Source organism: Phycodurus eques, chromosome 13 (assembly GCF_024500275.1).
Source record: "Phycodurus eques isolate BA_2022a chromosome 13, UOR_Pequ_1.1, whole genome shotgun sequence".
Lineage (NCBI taxonomy): Eukaryota > Metazoa > Chordata > Actinopteri > Syngnathiformes > Syngnathidae > Phycodurus > Phycodurus eques.
In genome coordinates this window covers 25,252,836-25,266,710 of record NC_084537.1, presented here as the reverse complement: position 1 = coordinate 25,266,710, position 13,875 = coordinate 25,252,836, and the positions used below count along the sequence as shown (strand labels likewise).

The 13,875-nt window shown below is 44.9% G+C and overlaps 1 protein-coding gene across 12 annotated transcripts in view; it reads right to left on the bottom strand.

Moving 5' to 3' along the window:
- The window catches only part of LOC133411941 (activated CDC42 kinase 1-like), a 41,244-nt gene extending 28,257 nt beyond the window's left edge, over positions 1–12,987 (bottom strand). For 7 of the 12 annotated variants that reach the window (XM_061694791.1, XM_061694794.1, XM_061694796.1 and 4 more), the window contains exons 1-3: positions 12,780–12,987; positions 6,778–6,948; positions 52–1,313 (exon numbers count right to left, since the gene is read on the bottom strand). In XM_061694791.1, the coding sequence (XP_061550775.1) occupies positions 52–132 (81 nt within the window). In that variant the 5' untranslated portion in view covers positions 133–1,313; positions 6,778–6,948; positions 12,780–12,987. The other 5 variants (XM_061694792.1, XM_061694793.1, XM_061694801.1 and 2 more) reach the window with 5 other exon arrangements.
- Between the last annotated feature and the right edge of the window lie 888 nt (positions 12,988–13,875).

The window sequence follows — 13,875 nt, the reverse complement described above, 5'->3', positions numbered from 1 at the left end:
ATGAAAATCTGCATGATTGGAGCACAACTCCGCAAAGACGGGTGTACCGACCTCTTCGTCCTCACTGCTTACGCAGTGGTAGTCAGATTCTGAAGTCTCCTGCAGCCTCTGGTATTCTGCAGTCTCCCCCATGGCAGCGCTTCCACATTTGACGATATTTGCTTCCAAGTTCAGCTCAAGTCAAGTCGTCAGTCGAGGGCGCCGTCAGCTTTGCTTCAAGGTTTATGGTGTTGTTAGGAAGACCATTGTAGCCTTCTGTTTGTCATCCACTGACTTTTGCATAGCTTGGAGTTCATTTATATGCCAAATTGCAATACTCCCACCTTTATTGTGTCCACATTTTGGTTGAGTCAGCGTCAACAAAGAGTTCACGGTTCAGTGATAACGGGCTGCGCTCACTGCCCAGGTGCCGGTCGTTGCGGTAACCGATTTGCTGGAGCATTCTGGTGAGCTCGGGAAAATGTCGCGTTGTCTAAGCTGCAGTCCAGCTGAAGGATCATTGAAGGAAATCTCCCAGCACAGTTTGCCGTCGGTGATATGAATTTCCTGGACGCTTCAAAGCCGATCACTCCTCATTCATCCGGTGGTCATCGCTGTCAGGCCGGACATGGAAATCACTTACTTGGACGGAGAGCTGGAATGAGGAGGCAACGTGTGGCCCCGAACGTTACGGATCCTAAGGGCTCCGGTTCCTTTGTCCGTTGTGACCGCGAGCAGAACGGCCTCATCTCCACGGTGGCCGTCTCTCGGACTCCTCCTTTGCGGCGCTTCAGTGCTGACGCATGCTCGTCTTTCAAATCCGGCGATGCTCGGCTCTCCGTTTCGATCTCGGTGCTCCAGTCGTCACCGCAGTATCATCGCCAACCAGGAGATGCATTTTTGTCGTTTTGTTTTTAACCCTATTTCATCCTCCTCCTTTTTCAGGAGCAGATGTCCGGTGCTCCAGAAAGCCACAAATATACTTTTAGGCAATATTTAATGCCGCTTTGACTTGAACCGACCTCCCGATTGCTCGGTTGATGCCTAATCCCGGGTTGTTGTTGTTTTTGTCGGCCCCTCCCTCCCTCGTCTGAATCCGAACCCCTTTAACCTGCTTTCACCCCCCAGCTTGATCCCAGCGCCAGATTCTATTACCGTGGCGACATCCGCCCACCCCTCTTCTTCTTCACTCTCCTCTGTCCCGTAGTCAGCGGTGATCCAGTTTATGGTGGTCCTAATAGAAGCAACCAATGGGGGCAAAGCAAGTCGTGCGTGAGGGAGACGAAGGCGGGACAAGGATGAGAGGCAGGGGGGCTCTCATGAGTTGAGTTAATCTGAGAGGGATAAAAAAAATTATATTTTTATAAAAACAGCCTTGATGCTTTGTGTGCGCACATGCGTCATAAGCACCTCTCCCACTACTGGGAAGGTATCCAGGCCATCTGGATCCATGTGAATGGACATCTGGACGCAGAGGAAAACAGAATAAAAGAACAATGTGTGTGTGTGTGTGTGTGTGTGTGTGTGTGTGTGTGTGAGAGAGTGTTTGGGCATGGCCGTGCCTCCTGGTCTTCCCCACGTCGGAGCAGAAATAACGACATGATGCTTTGCTCACCCGTTCACAATTTATTTTCAAACACATTTGCTGTTTATTATTTGTCCTAATCCAAATCACATGCCTTGTTTGCGTGGCCTGACTCCCGCCCACTCTCGCCGTGTCCATTCCAGTTGTGCTCGAGTCCTCAGGCCGGTTATTTGCAGCCCACTGAGCCACATTAGCTTTTTGCTCCAATTTTGTCTCCTGGCTCTGCCTCTATTCAAGCCGGTAGCGTCACATGAGCAAGTAACTACATGAAATGTGTTTAAGAAAAAAAAAAAAGGACATTTGCACAACACAAATAACGGGAGCAACTGAATGTACACAAAGTCCGATAAAGGGTCCGACATTAAGGGTGGCCCGATGGCCCTGGGCCGGTACGGAACCGTGTCGGACCAGCGCGTACCTTACAGACGCCGGCCTGAGCGAGCCAGTACAAATTTCATGAATGGAATACCATCAAATCAATACAGTCTTGCTTGATTTGTTTTGTTTTTTTCAAGTTTTAGCCACCTAAATCAATCAAATAATACAGTATAAAGACACTGAATAGGAAATAATCAGACAGTTATCGTATTATATCCTGGATATTAGGGGGCCAGTACCGGTTCTGTCATCATCTTTCTCGTAAGCCTTGCATAATATAACACTGCCTACCTCATATGCACAAATCAAATATTATTTTCACTGAGTTTTCCACTCATCAACAGCAATGCCAGCAGTCAGCTGCAGCCCTGAAAGACTCCCTCTGAACGATTGTGAATCCTGGTCCTTCTTTGTTTTCTGCTTTTAACGGCATGCTGCTGAAAACCTACATGGCTGATTCTTATTGGTCAAGCTTGCAACAGCGGAGCAGCCAATCAGATTTTGTGTCAAAGGCTTACAGCCTACGCTTAACCTGCACCAGCGACTAAATTCAACATCTCTGATCCGCAACACTATCACTGCATCCTTCTGTATCATACAAATCTCCAAATCCAAATGTCCTTCTTCACGCTCTGAACTTAGTTACTACATTAGATATGTTATTAATAATCGGTGGAACAATATTTTGCTGAGGACAGCAGTTTCTTGACATCTACCGTTTGCTGGAAGAACAAACCTGACTGGCAAGCCAGGTTACGAGACATTAACTTCGTGTAATTTTAGAAGGCACGTGTCACTCAAACATATATGGTTTCACCAATGTACGCACTAAACGTTGAACTTTCACTACGAGACCCAGATTTGATGAACTGTCTTAGTGAAACCTGGAAACCCCCCTTGGGGGCTTTAACCTATGACCCAAACAGCTTGATTTGTCAGGCAACTTGAGTCAAGCTGAGCCTGTTTAAACATGTGAACTCCTTCTCTTTCCTGATGATGGAGCGTCAGGAGCGCTAAAGTAGATCGGACAGGCTGTGGGCGTAAAGGTATACAACTCTCAGACCAAGCCCCACCTCGAAGACTCTACAGCGACATGAAGGGAGGCCGTGACTCCGTAAGTCCTGCCCGTCTCTTTTACGGTTACTGGGGGAGACCACAGCGTTTTGGGGACAGCGATGAGCTGTTGAACAGGATTAGGATGAAATCCCTGAAGTCTTCTCCGAGTCAGGTGCTTGCAGGGTAGAAACACAATCAGAACTGTAACTGCTCAGAATGGCTGACGTGTAGCATTGTTGTTGTTTTTCCACCAAACTACTACGATGACGACAGTGGGAGGGTTGGGGGCAAAAGTCCTCAAAATGATTATGCACAATCAAATACATCAGTCATACTTTGCATACTTTTTTTGTTTTTTCCCCCCCAAAAGGCGATTCAAGCAATGCGGCCTGGTTCGGCCATCCCGTCGTGCCCTTAGCCCGATGCTTCGCCACCCTCACGTGGTGACCTACTGCTCCTTAAAGGGGCCGCACACCACAAAACGCAGGAATTAGGGCACAGAGACAAGTGCTGTTAAAATCCTCCTCCCGTCTCTCACTAATAACGCGAGGATGGGTGTTATTATTTGGAAACTAGCCAAACTGGTGTGTGTGTGTGTGTGTTAATGAGGCACCGTGTTCCGCTAGCCGCGTGGCAGCTGCCGCAGCGTGAAAAAGGCCCCGCGCGGCATTCGAAGCCGTGCGCCCGAAAGTGTCGCGCTAATGGAAAATGCATTGTTGAAAGATAGCCAGTCCACCCGCCAGCGCGCTCGGTTTAAATCAATCAGACATTAACAGAGCAGAACACAATATGAGGTAGAAATATTATCGACCCTTTCCCAGAAAGATTTCCACGTCGGCTCAATGCGCACGTGACACATGCTACGTAATTCTCAGCTCTCACGCCGTCTTTCTAGGAAACGTCGAAGGCAGCCGTCCGTGTGGCAGGTGTTGGCTTTCCCGTGTCCCTTTAGGCTAAACAGGCGGGATTTAAGAGGAGCGCCAAAGCCTGCCGACTAGCGCAGGGCAGTGGAAGGCAGGATTAGGGGGGCACGAGTATGGCAGGAGGGCCCCGATGCCTCAACTATGCGTTTATGCCAAGGTTGCAGCTTTGCAAGTCATCTGGAGATAAAGCGCTCAGCATTTCACTGCCATCTGGGTGCCTGGTCATCCATGGCACGCAGTGTGTCTTCATCATATCACTATTATTGCTTGCGGTGTTCAAATCACATCAGCAGACTGCGTTTCATTGCCTTAACTTATTATGTGACATGATTCCATCTGATCACATTTGTCCATCTATACCTTTTGTCTAAAACGCATTCCAATGATTTCCAAATATTATATTTACCGATGCCGTGATCGTAAATAATAATAATAATAATGATAACAACAACGAAATATAATGACTTTAACCATGTGTGGTGTGTTTATATGGCGTGAGCGCCAAATCCTCTTTTGTTAAAATTGAGCATTTCCACTTCAATTATCTATGCCAGCGATGTATAGTGACAAACAGAACTGGCAGACACGACAGACAGTGGCTCGTGTATCCGCGTATCCTGCGTGCGTGCGTGCTCGATATGCAATCTGCGCTTCCAGTCCTGAGTGAGTGAGAAGATGAGAACGACAACACTGTGCTTGCTCTGTGGCCTGGGTTGTGCACTTGTCGGTGAGCGTCGCGTGGTCTGTGGAAACTGGTAGGCAAGTTGAAAAAAAATGCCCACATTTTGTAGAGAGATTCTCTCTTTCACAGCTCTTTGGAGATATTTTGGCCCACTCTTCCTTGCAGAAAAGTGAAGGAGCAAAGCAGCCACCATGTTCGACTGTTGGTATGATGCTGTGTTACATTTACGCCAGATGTAACGTGACACACACCTTCCAAAAACTCAACTTTCATCTCGTCAGTCCATATAATATTCTCCCAAAAGTCTTGGGAATCATTCAGATGTTGGTTTTTTGTTTGTTTGTGTTTTTGTTTTGCAAAAGTAAAATGAGCCTTTATGTTCTTTTTGGTCAGCAGTGGTGTTGGCCATGGAGGCCATTTTTGCCCAGTCTCTTCCTTCTTTGTTGTGTCATGAACATTGACCTTAACGGAGGCAAGCAAGGCATGTAGTTCTTTACAAGTTGTCCTGAGTTCCTTTGTGACCTCCTGTATGAGTGATTGCTGTTCTCTTAGGGTAATCTTTGCAGGCCGGCCACTCATGGGAAGGTTCACCACTGTTCCAAGTTTTCTCCATGTGATGAGAATGGCTCTCCCTATGGTTCGCTGGAATCTGAAAGCTTTCGAAATGGCTTTTGTAACCATTCCCAGTCCGATAGATTGGATCGTGTCATTTTGCTGCAGCTTTTTTAGATCTTTTGTCCGACTCGGGACAGATTGTGCTAGTGATTTCTTGATTGGACAGGTCCGGAGGTAATCAGGCTTGGGTGTGATCAGTGAACATTAACCAAATATTGTGATTAGCCACAATTTCTGATTGAACAAGGGGGATAATTACTTTTCACACAGGGCCAGGTAACTTTGAACAGTTTCTTTTTGTCCCCTTAATAAATGAAATCACCATATAAAAATAGCATTTTAAGCTCACCTGGCTTATATTTGTTTGATATTTATATTTGTTTAATGATGCTAAACAACGTGGGGAAACTATGCACAAATCTAAGAATTTGAGAAGGGAGCCAAGTTTTTCCCGCCAATGTATGTTCAGGGTTAAAATAACACGGTCCTGCCTCTTCCATGCCCACACACACACACAGGCGCGCGCACACACACACTTGGACTCCCAGAGGCTCCCTTTCCTCCTCGGTTTACTCTGTCAGTCTGAGCCTCCAAGGCCCTCCAAGCATTCACAGACCCTCTCCACAAAAAGCTCACTCAATGCTGCTGCTATTTTAGGAGGTTTCTAACAATCCTCCCCATATTCCTCCATGAGCAACCTCCTTTTTGTTTCTGTCCACCCTTCCTTAGTAATGATGGAAGAGGACGTTTAACGATCTCTGCAGAAGTTTGTGTTGAAGGTTATTTTTACAACGGTGTTGCTGGCACTCCAACACAATCATCACAATGGTGGGAAGGGGCTCGACCCACGCAGAACGTTTTTTAGTAACTGCACAAGCAATGTTTCAGGTACATTCTTAAGGACCATACAAATGTTTAAAAAAAAAAAAAGCAAAAGAATGCAAACATTGGTAGAACATAAACCATTTTTTTTTTACTAAAATTTCAGTTGGAACATTACCGGTACAATATTCAAAAATGTATTTGATTGAAAGAATGTTAAATGGAAGAAGAAAGTGTCAGGTTTCGATCAACAGATCCTCATCTTTGCCTTCATGCTTTCTATGCTTCGAGACATTTTGAGACAGACGCTAATGTGCCGCCACATATTAGTAGACATCAGGCAGCACTTTTCCACCATTTGTACGTCATTTGATAAAAGCAAGTCAGATTCACACATTTCCACGCAGGCGTGCTGGTACAGTCGCACAGATACTCGTGCGCCATTGCAATTGTTTTCAGACACACCCTCTTAACCTTCCTCTTTGAACCGAGGCCTCAGTGTGTCTGGCCTGCCGGCATCTTGTTAAAGGCACAGACCACGACTCGTACTTCCTTCAATATATCCACCCGTGAATTATAATGCAGCGTGACCGTGCATGAGCCACAGGCAAAGTGCTAACGAGCAAAAGGCCCTTCATACGCAATACACACCTCTGCTTAAACAAACAGGACAACTACACAAACGTGCTGTTCTAGTCACACTGATACAGAGAACGTGATGAACTCCCGATTCTTACCGGTCGTTGATGTGAAGGCCCGAGAAATGCAGTTTTCTACCGCAGCTGCCGTTATCAGGACAGATGGTCAGAGAACCTTAGGCGAGGCCCTCGCTCCATTCGTCCAGCTGCAAGCCCGTGACATGGTGACTTTGTTGCAGTCATTGGTTGAAACTAATCTGTGGGCATTTCCTGAAAATCAAAACAACACTGAAAGAGTCATAAAAACGGAAACCGCTCTCTAGTATACACCTTAACAATGTAACGTCTAGCAATCATTTTATTAGGCGATTATGTAAAACTAACATTTCCACATTCTGTAAAATTCCATTTATAAAAGTGATGAAACCAAAACAGTGAACCCGTGCTCATTGCGGGGGATGAAACCCCCGCCCCCTTTCAGTTTCACGAGTTGCGTTCAAGGACCAACAACAAAACTGGAAAGCTCAAAAGCAGCTGGAAAAAAAACACCATCAACAAATTCACCCCAACAACAATACCACCAAGATTACAATAGATGGCACCAAAGTAATACTTATGTTGCTTTGGCCTGCAGACAAAAACAGCAAATGGGTCGGTCAATAGTGGAGGATTCATTTCCCCAAAAACCTGCAAATAGGTGAAGTTGCAAAAATGCAAGGGTTCATTTTATGCCCTAACCACTAAGCAGTTCTAAGCACAGAAAACCCTCCTCTTTAAAATGGGTCATCTACCTTTGTTCAGCATTTTTTCACATTTTCTGCCGTGTGCGCAAATAAATGCAGTGCAGTCCGTGGATTTTCACTATTCGCTGTCCGGCCCGGTCTTTATCGCGGGGGTCCACCGTCAAGAAACCAAAGTGTCTGGCAACATCCACTCACTTGTACCGTACGCACACTGTGACGTCAGAGTGTTGACAACAGTCGTCGTTTGCTCAGCATGACCGCATCATTGCCGAGAACCGACGAGTGAGAACAATTTCCAGTTTGCGATATGAATGGAGTTGACATTGTTCCAAGCCAGGTTTGGGGGCGGGGCTAAAATTCCAGAGGGCTGGTGAATGAATGAATCCATCTGATTCACACGCGCGCACACACGTTCACCCAGCAGCAAATAAAGCAGCTGACGAAAGAATCCCACAAGCAGTTGAAATACCAAGCTTTACATCTTCCCCAAGTTTGCTACACAAATGACGTCTTTATGTGCAGGAAAACACATGCGGAATTACGTATGCTTAGACACAGTGCGTTAAGTCCACACACGCTGTACATTACAAAAGAAATACAGATGTACTCAATCCGGCATTCATGGAGTGAAAACGGCTACCTCAAAACCAGTCAGATGCAATAATGTCACATTAAAGAGTTCTGTTAGGCTATCACGTCAGTGGGCTTGGACAGGAAGAAGGTACTTCATGGATTTAGTCCAACGAAACGGCACGACAGAGGTCCAGAACCAAAAGACCAAAAATAAGTGAGCTCACGAAATAAAAACAAGCATCTAAACCACAAATGTACAAGAGCAGTTGCTGGGCGGACGCGAGTCAAGACGGTGAAAGTAGCACAATTCGGAGCTCTGAGTGGGGAAATACGTCTCAAAAGTAGCACCAAAAATACGAGTTGACGCTGCTGTCACGCATGACGGGCAGCCGTCATGGGCGGCAGCCCAAATCTGGCAATGACACTTCTTGAAATGTAGTTTTGTAAATTTACTATTAACATTTATTAACTCGGTTTGTTTTTTTGTTTTGTTTTTTACACATACACGACTACAGTATGTTAAAACATTGCCTGTATGGTTAGTCAATGTTTTATGAAGGACAGTGAAAAGGTGATTCGGAATTCAAAAGAATAGGAAGACCAGGATCCCGAATCGGACAGCGTAAACTTAATACAAATATCGACAGTCATTTTACTATGCTTTAATTTTTTGATGAAAAATCGATCAAAAGTCCCTGGATAAAATTACAAATGTTTATGAGTAAGGCCCTTCACTTCAAATAGGACCAACACTTTAAAAACTTGTAATTCAACGCGTGAGTGACTTGGATTGAAACACCAGTGGCCAACCAAAGGAAACGGTGATACCGTCTTGTACTTTAAGATCACGTGTTTGATGTAAAGTGCATTGTAAATAACATTCATCCATTTTCTGTACCGCATATCCTCACGCGGGTCGCGGGCGTGCTGGAGCCTATCCCGAACACCCCGAACTGCTCGCCAGCCAATCGCAGGGCACATAGAAACAAACAACCATACACACTTACAATCAGGCCTACGGGCAATTTAGAGTCAGAGCCGGAGTGCCCGGAGAAAGCCCATCCAGGCACGGGGAGAACATGCAAACTCCACACAGACGATGCCGGGATTTGAACCCCGGTCCCCAGAACTGTGAGGCAGATGTGCTAACCAGTCCTCCAAAAAATAAAATGAGGAACGCTTCACGAATACCGTGGATTATAATTATTTCCAAAAGAAGTTCTCATTTATAAAACAAACTCAAAATATGAAGGTCAGATCTCAAAAACAGAGCAAAGCCAAGCTGGCATCGATGGCTCAGTTCTTGCCAAGGAAAGGAAAGGAAAAACAAAAAACAAAAAAAACATTCTGTGGTGGTCCGGGCTGAAGATGATACACGGCGGGAGACACGAACGTTAGCCCCTTTGCGAAAGTCGAGACTACAGTGAGCCCTGCGGTCTCCATTACTGTGTTATACTATACACAGTACACCAAGTAGGCAAGCATGTTATCGTATAAAGTAACTTAAGCACTAGAACGGGTGAGAATCAAATGTTCAAGAGAATTTTCATTTTGGAAAGATGTTAAAAAGGACTAGGAAAAATAATATGCCATTACCGTGATCACAGAACCTTTTTGAAATGTACTTTTCTGACAAAATTGAGCATTTTCAGCTTAGCATTTCCAAGCAACATTGGTGGCACGCCGGGCGTGTTTGTGGCACCGGTGTTTCATTTACATTTCACTAAACGAATGTTTTGGACCAAATGCTATACACAGTTTAAACTGAAGCAAAATCTTTGCATCGTGCAGGAAGGATGTGCAACTCTTCCGCGGTCTACAACAGTTGTCTCACTTCCTTCATTACAAAAACATTCTGCTAAAATGAGAACATTTCTCAAAAAAATAACAAATAAATAAATAAAAAGTTAAAATCCACACAGCAAACAAGCATGGAGGGCAAGGGTGTCACTATATATATATATATATATATATATATATATATATTAGGGATGACCCAAAAATTGGGGTCGATCACAGCTGATTGAGATTGGGTGAAAAAGAAAGGTTTTATTCATTTTATGACATTTTAAAAGTCACAAAGTAACAAAATAATCCAAAGGTACAAAGATCTTGCCAAATGGAACAATAATAGCTTGATTTTATACTAAACAATGAAACTTTTCAGGGTATTTTTAGTACCGGTAAAATATAAGTGGCTGAGAGTGACATGATTGATTGCTTTGTCTCGAGAGATTTAAAAAATAAAAAAATAAAAAATCCAATTTGACTTGTCTTCAGCTCTTGGCAAAGACCACTTTCACTTTTTACAGCATACGGTATTTATGCAAATCCGAACATACTCTTTACTACCTTGACAATGTATTAGTAATACGAAGACAATGTAGAAAAAAGAAAAGAAAAAAAAAAACTTTCATGGAGCACATCTTGAAAATGTACGAGATTAAATTATGCTAAAAACAAAATCAATGTAATAAAATGTTTTAGCTCTGTAAAATGCAAACCTACTTTTGGCGCACACTGTAAAAAGAGGGGTGTAGATTTGATTATTTGCTACTCAATCAAAGACTAATTTAGCTGTAGTCTTTTTCATTTCCAAATATTGCTGCATTGACTGACTCCATCCTGTGACAAGCAAATGAATGCTGACGCGGTCTGTCCTTCATTAAATCAACCCTCGGTGAGGAAATTGAGGGAAATGACCGACTTTGAGCCAGGTGATTGCGTTAAATGACATTTACGTCCCATGATGGTCAGTCCGGTCTCAGTAACTAGTAACAATCGTGGAACGTCAAGAACTGCAACTGGAAGAAAAAAAAAGCCATGAAACCGAGTTTCACAGATTCAGAGTCCGACCTGATGATCCTTTCCTTGAAGTGGAGCTACGCAGACCAAGAAAATGGCACGGAAATTCAACACACCACAGAGAAGAGTCACGTTAACAAGCCGGCCAAATTTCAATGAATAAAAAAAACAAATCGCGAAGTACATAAAACCAGGTTTCAAAACTTGAATACTAAGGGCCTCCTCTCAGCTCTCAGACGCTGCGGGCGTGTCGAATGGAAGGAATCCAACATACTGACGGGGTGATCGCTTAGACGATGTCCAATCACGTTAGGAAGGTTCGACTTCAAAGCCGAATGCTTATCGTGGACTATAATCACGGAACTAAGCGCACAAGTCAACTTACCCTCGTTGTCTGTCGGCGGCATAATGACACAGCCGAACACGGCGGCGGCGCGGTCGGAGGGAGCCCCGGTACTCGGACGCTCGCCACTGCCCCGTTCGCTTGGATCAAGTTGCCCAAGTTGTCTCCGGGGAGATTTTACGAAACTATCCGCCGTAAAATGCGCACTGCGGAGTCGGCCGGCGGTGTTGATGTTCAGCTCGCCATCTGCGTGTCGTTAAAAAAGGCAGTCCATCGCTTTTCCTCATTTTTTTGCGAGTTTAAAAAAACATCACCGAGCCGTCCTGTAAATTGAGACATCCGGCGAAGACGCATTTTCGGGGTGTAGCCATCGTTAGCTTGGCAAAGAGTGGCAAATGGGCCTTGTCGCGGACGCTAAGCACAGCTACGTCACAACTGAGCAGCCAAAAAGAAATGACGTCACTTTGTACTTGTACAGCGGGGGAGGGAACTCGCGCAACGAATTATACGCCACGGATATCTGCTCAGAGCTTAATTTGGGGGCAAATTCCACCTTCGTCTTCTTGCTCATATGTTGTTTGCATCTTGCGGTGTAGTATCCGTAACATTGTAAAAAGAAGAAGGAAAAAAAAAAAAAAAACATTTGGTGTGAACTCAAAATGTCAAAGTAACAGACTTCAATACAATTTTAAGTTGGGCAATTCAACTACTTTCACTTTTGTGAAAGTTGTCTTTCCAGCATTTCACAACACACAAAGCAAAATGTTGTCCATTGACTTAATTCACCTGAAGACGAGGACGTGATCAGAAACTGGAATTTGTCCCGTCGGGAGACATTGGGGGAACTGGATTTTATAGTTTCAATCTACATTTGCAAACTGACTTCATTTGTGTGTCATTTAAAAAAATGGATACGCTCATGAACGGCAACAGGCGGATCCGCAGGTTTATTGCAGCAGCTAACGGAAGCGCGTTTAATTCGTCTGCCCGTTACCATACGTCGCAGGCATACGTAGCTAATCAAAGCTATATTTGTAATTCAAATGAAATGCAATCGTCTCGTTCGGTGCGGCCTCCCTGACGACGTCTCGCGGGTGCCCCGCTCGGGAATCGCGGCTTTCTACGACACTTCCTATCCAAGAGGCCTTCTTTTATAAGCGCGGTCCCCGTGCCCCGCAGTTCCCAACTCCCATCTGTGCCACTGGGTCGACATCGTCTGGCACGCCTATGACGCAACAAATACATTTGACTAACTATTTACAATTCATCATGTTTTCTTAACAGTTGATGATGTGGTGGGAATAAACCACAACGATGTGGTTTATTCCCAAAATAATGGCTTTTTAATTTTAAGGGTGCTGTTGATGTAGTCATTCAAAATGTCATCCAATGTAATTCGTCATATGAATTTGAGAAAGTCGTTGGAAGAGTTGGCCTCGTAATTCCGAAATCGTCATCAGTTGTTGTGCCAAGCGGCCACCTGTTGGCTCCTTCCGGCCAAGGTGGGCTTCTAACCCCAAACACACAAACACAAACACAAATTAAAACGAAGAAAGAAAGGGAAAAGAGGCACGCTTGCTACGAAGCCGCACGGAACCTTAAGAAGACGTTTAACGGGCGTCGGTGCGCGCACGTACCTGCGGATCCGGGCTCGCGTGGCTTCGTGCGGTCACCGCCGGTTCCGGACGGCCTGGCCGCCAGGCAGCCCGGCACCGGCACCGGCACCGGCACCGATACGCCAGCTCCAAAGTGACGAGCAGCGACGCATCGGACGTTTGCGGCAGCCCGAACGTCTCAAAATGTCGAATTGCGAGCGCGTCGAAGCCGCTGGCGTCTTTGTACCGCTCCGAGATCGTCCCCAAACAGTAAGACGCGCCACACCGACAGAGATTCGCCAACCTGCGTTCGGTGCACCTTGTCACATTTCAACATTTCTACTGCCCCTATAACATCGAATGTGCCGTTGGGTTTTCAGTTTGGAGTTATTTTATTTTATTGGTGGACAGCTCATCCCGTTTAGGCGACGTTTGCAATCACGACAAAGTGGGACATCTGTTTTTGCATACATCATCTTTGAGGCGTAGTCATGCTTTCGTCCCACTCTTAAAGGGACAGTCCACTTTTACAATCGGAACTTGTACTCGTGCAGCTGATTTCTAGCGTTGTCCAACATTTGAACTTTCGATAACTTGTACTCGGCAACCTCTTTGAAACTGAGAGCTGCTTCTTGGCTACTGATTCATGCGAAGAACTACAGGTCTGATATTCAACTATGTCAATTACAGCTTATTCACAATTTCATACTACGGCTGCAAGTAACAGTTGTCGTCATCGATTCAACTATTATTATTTCCCATCAATTGATTATGACGATGATTAAGTTTCTGGTTTTGTCCGTAACATGTCAGAGAATAGAGGGGAAAGCAAGTGACTTGTTTTGACCAAACACAAAAGATAATTGTGTGTTCATGAACAATGACGGGAAATAAGATTCTTTATTTACTGCCGTCGGGCTGAGATCAGAGGAGCTACAAATAGAAATAATCATAATCATCATAGTAATAATCGGCGCTTCGCAGGGCACTCAAACTACAAACTCGATGGCTTTCAGAACTTGCACCTTGCAGACGCCAAATTCGCACACTCGCAAAAGTGGAAACCCCTAAAAATGGCGGCCCCCGTAAGCAAGTGCACGAAAGCAGTTGTCATGTTTTATGAAGATAGTTTTGGAAA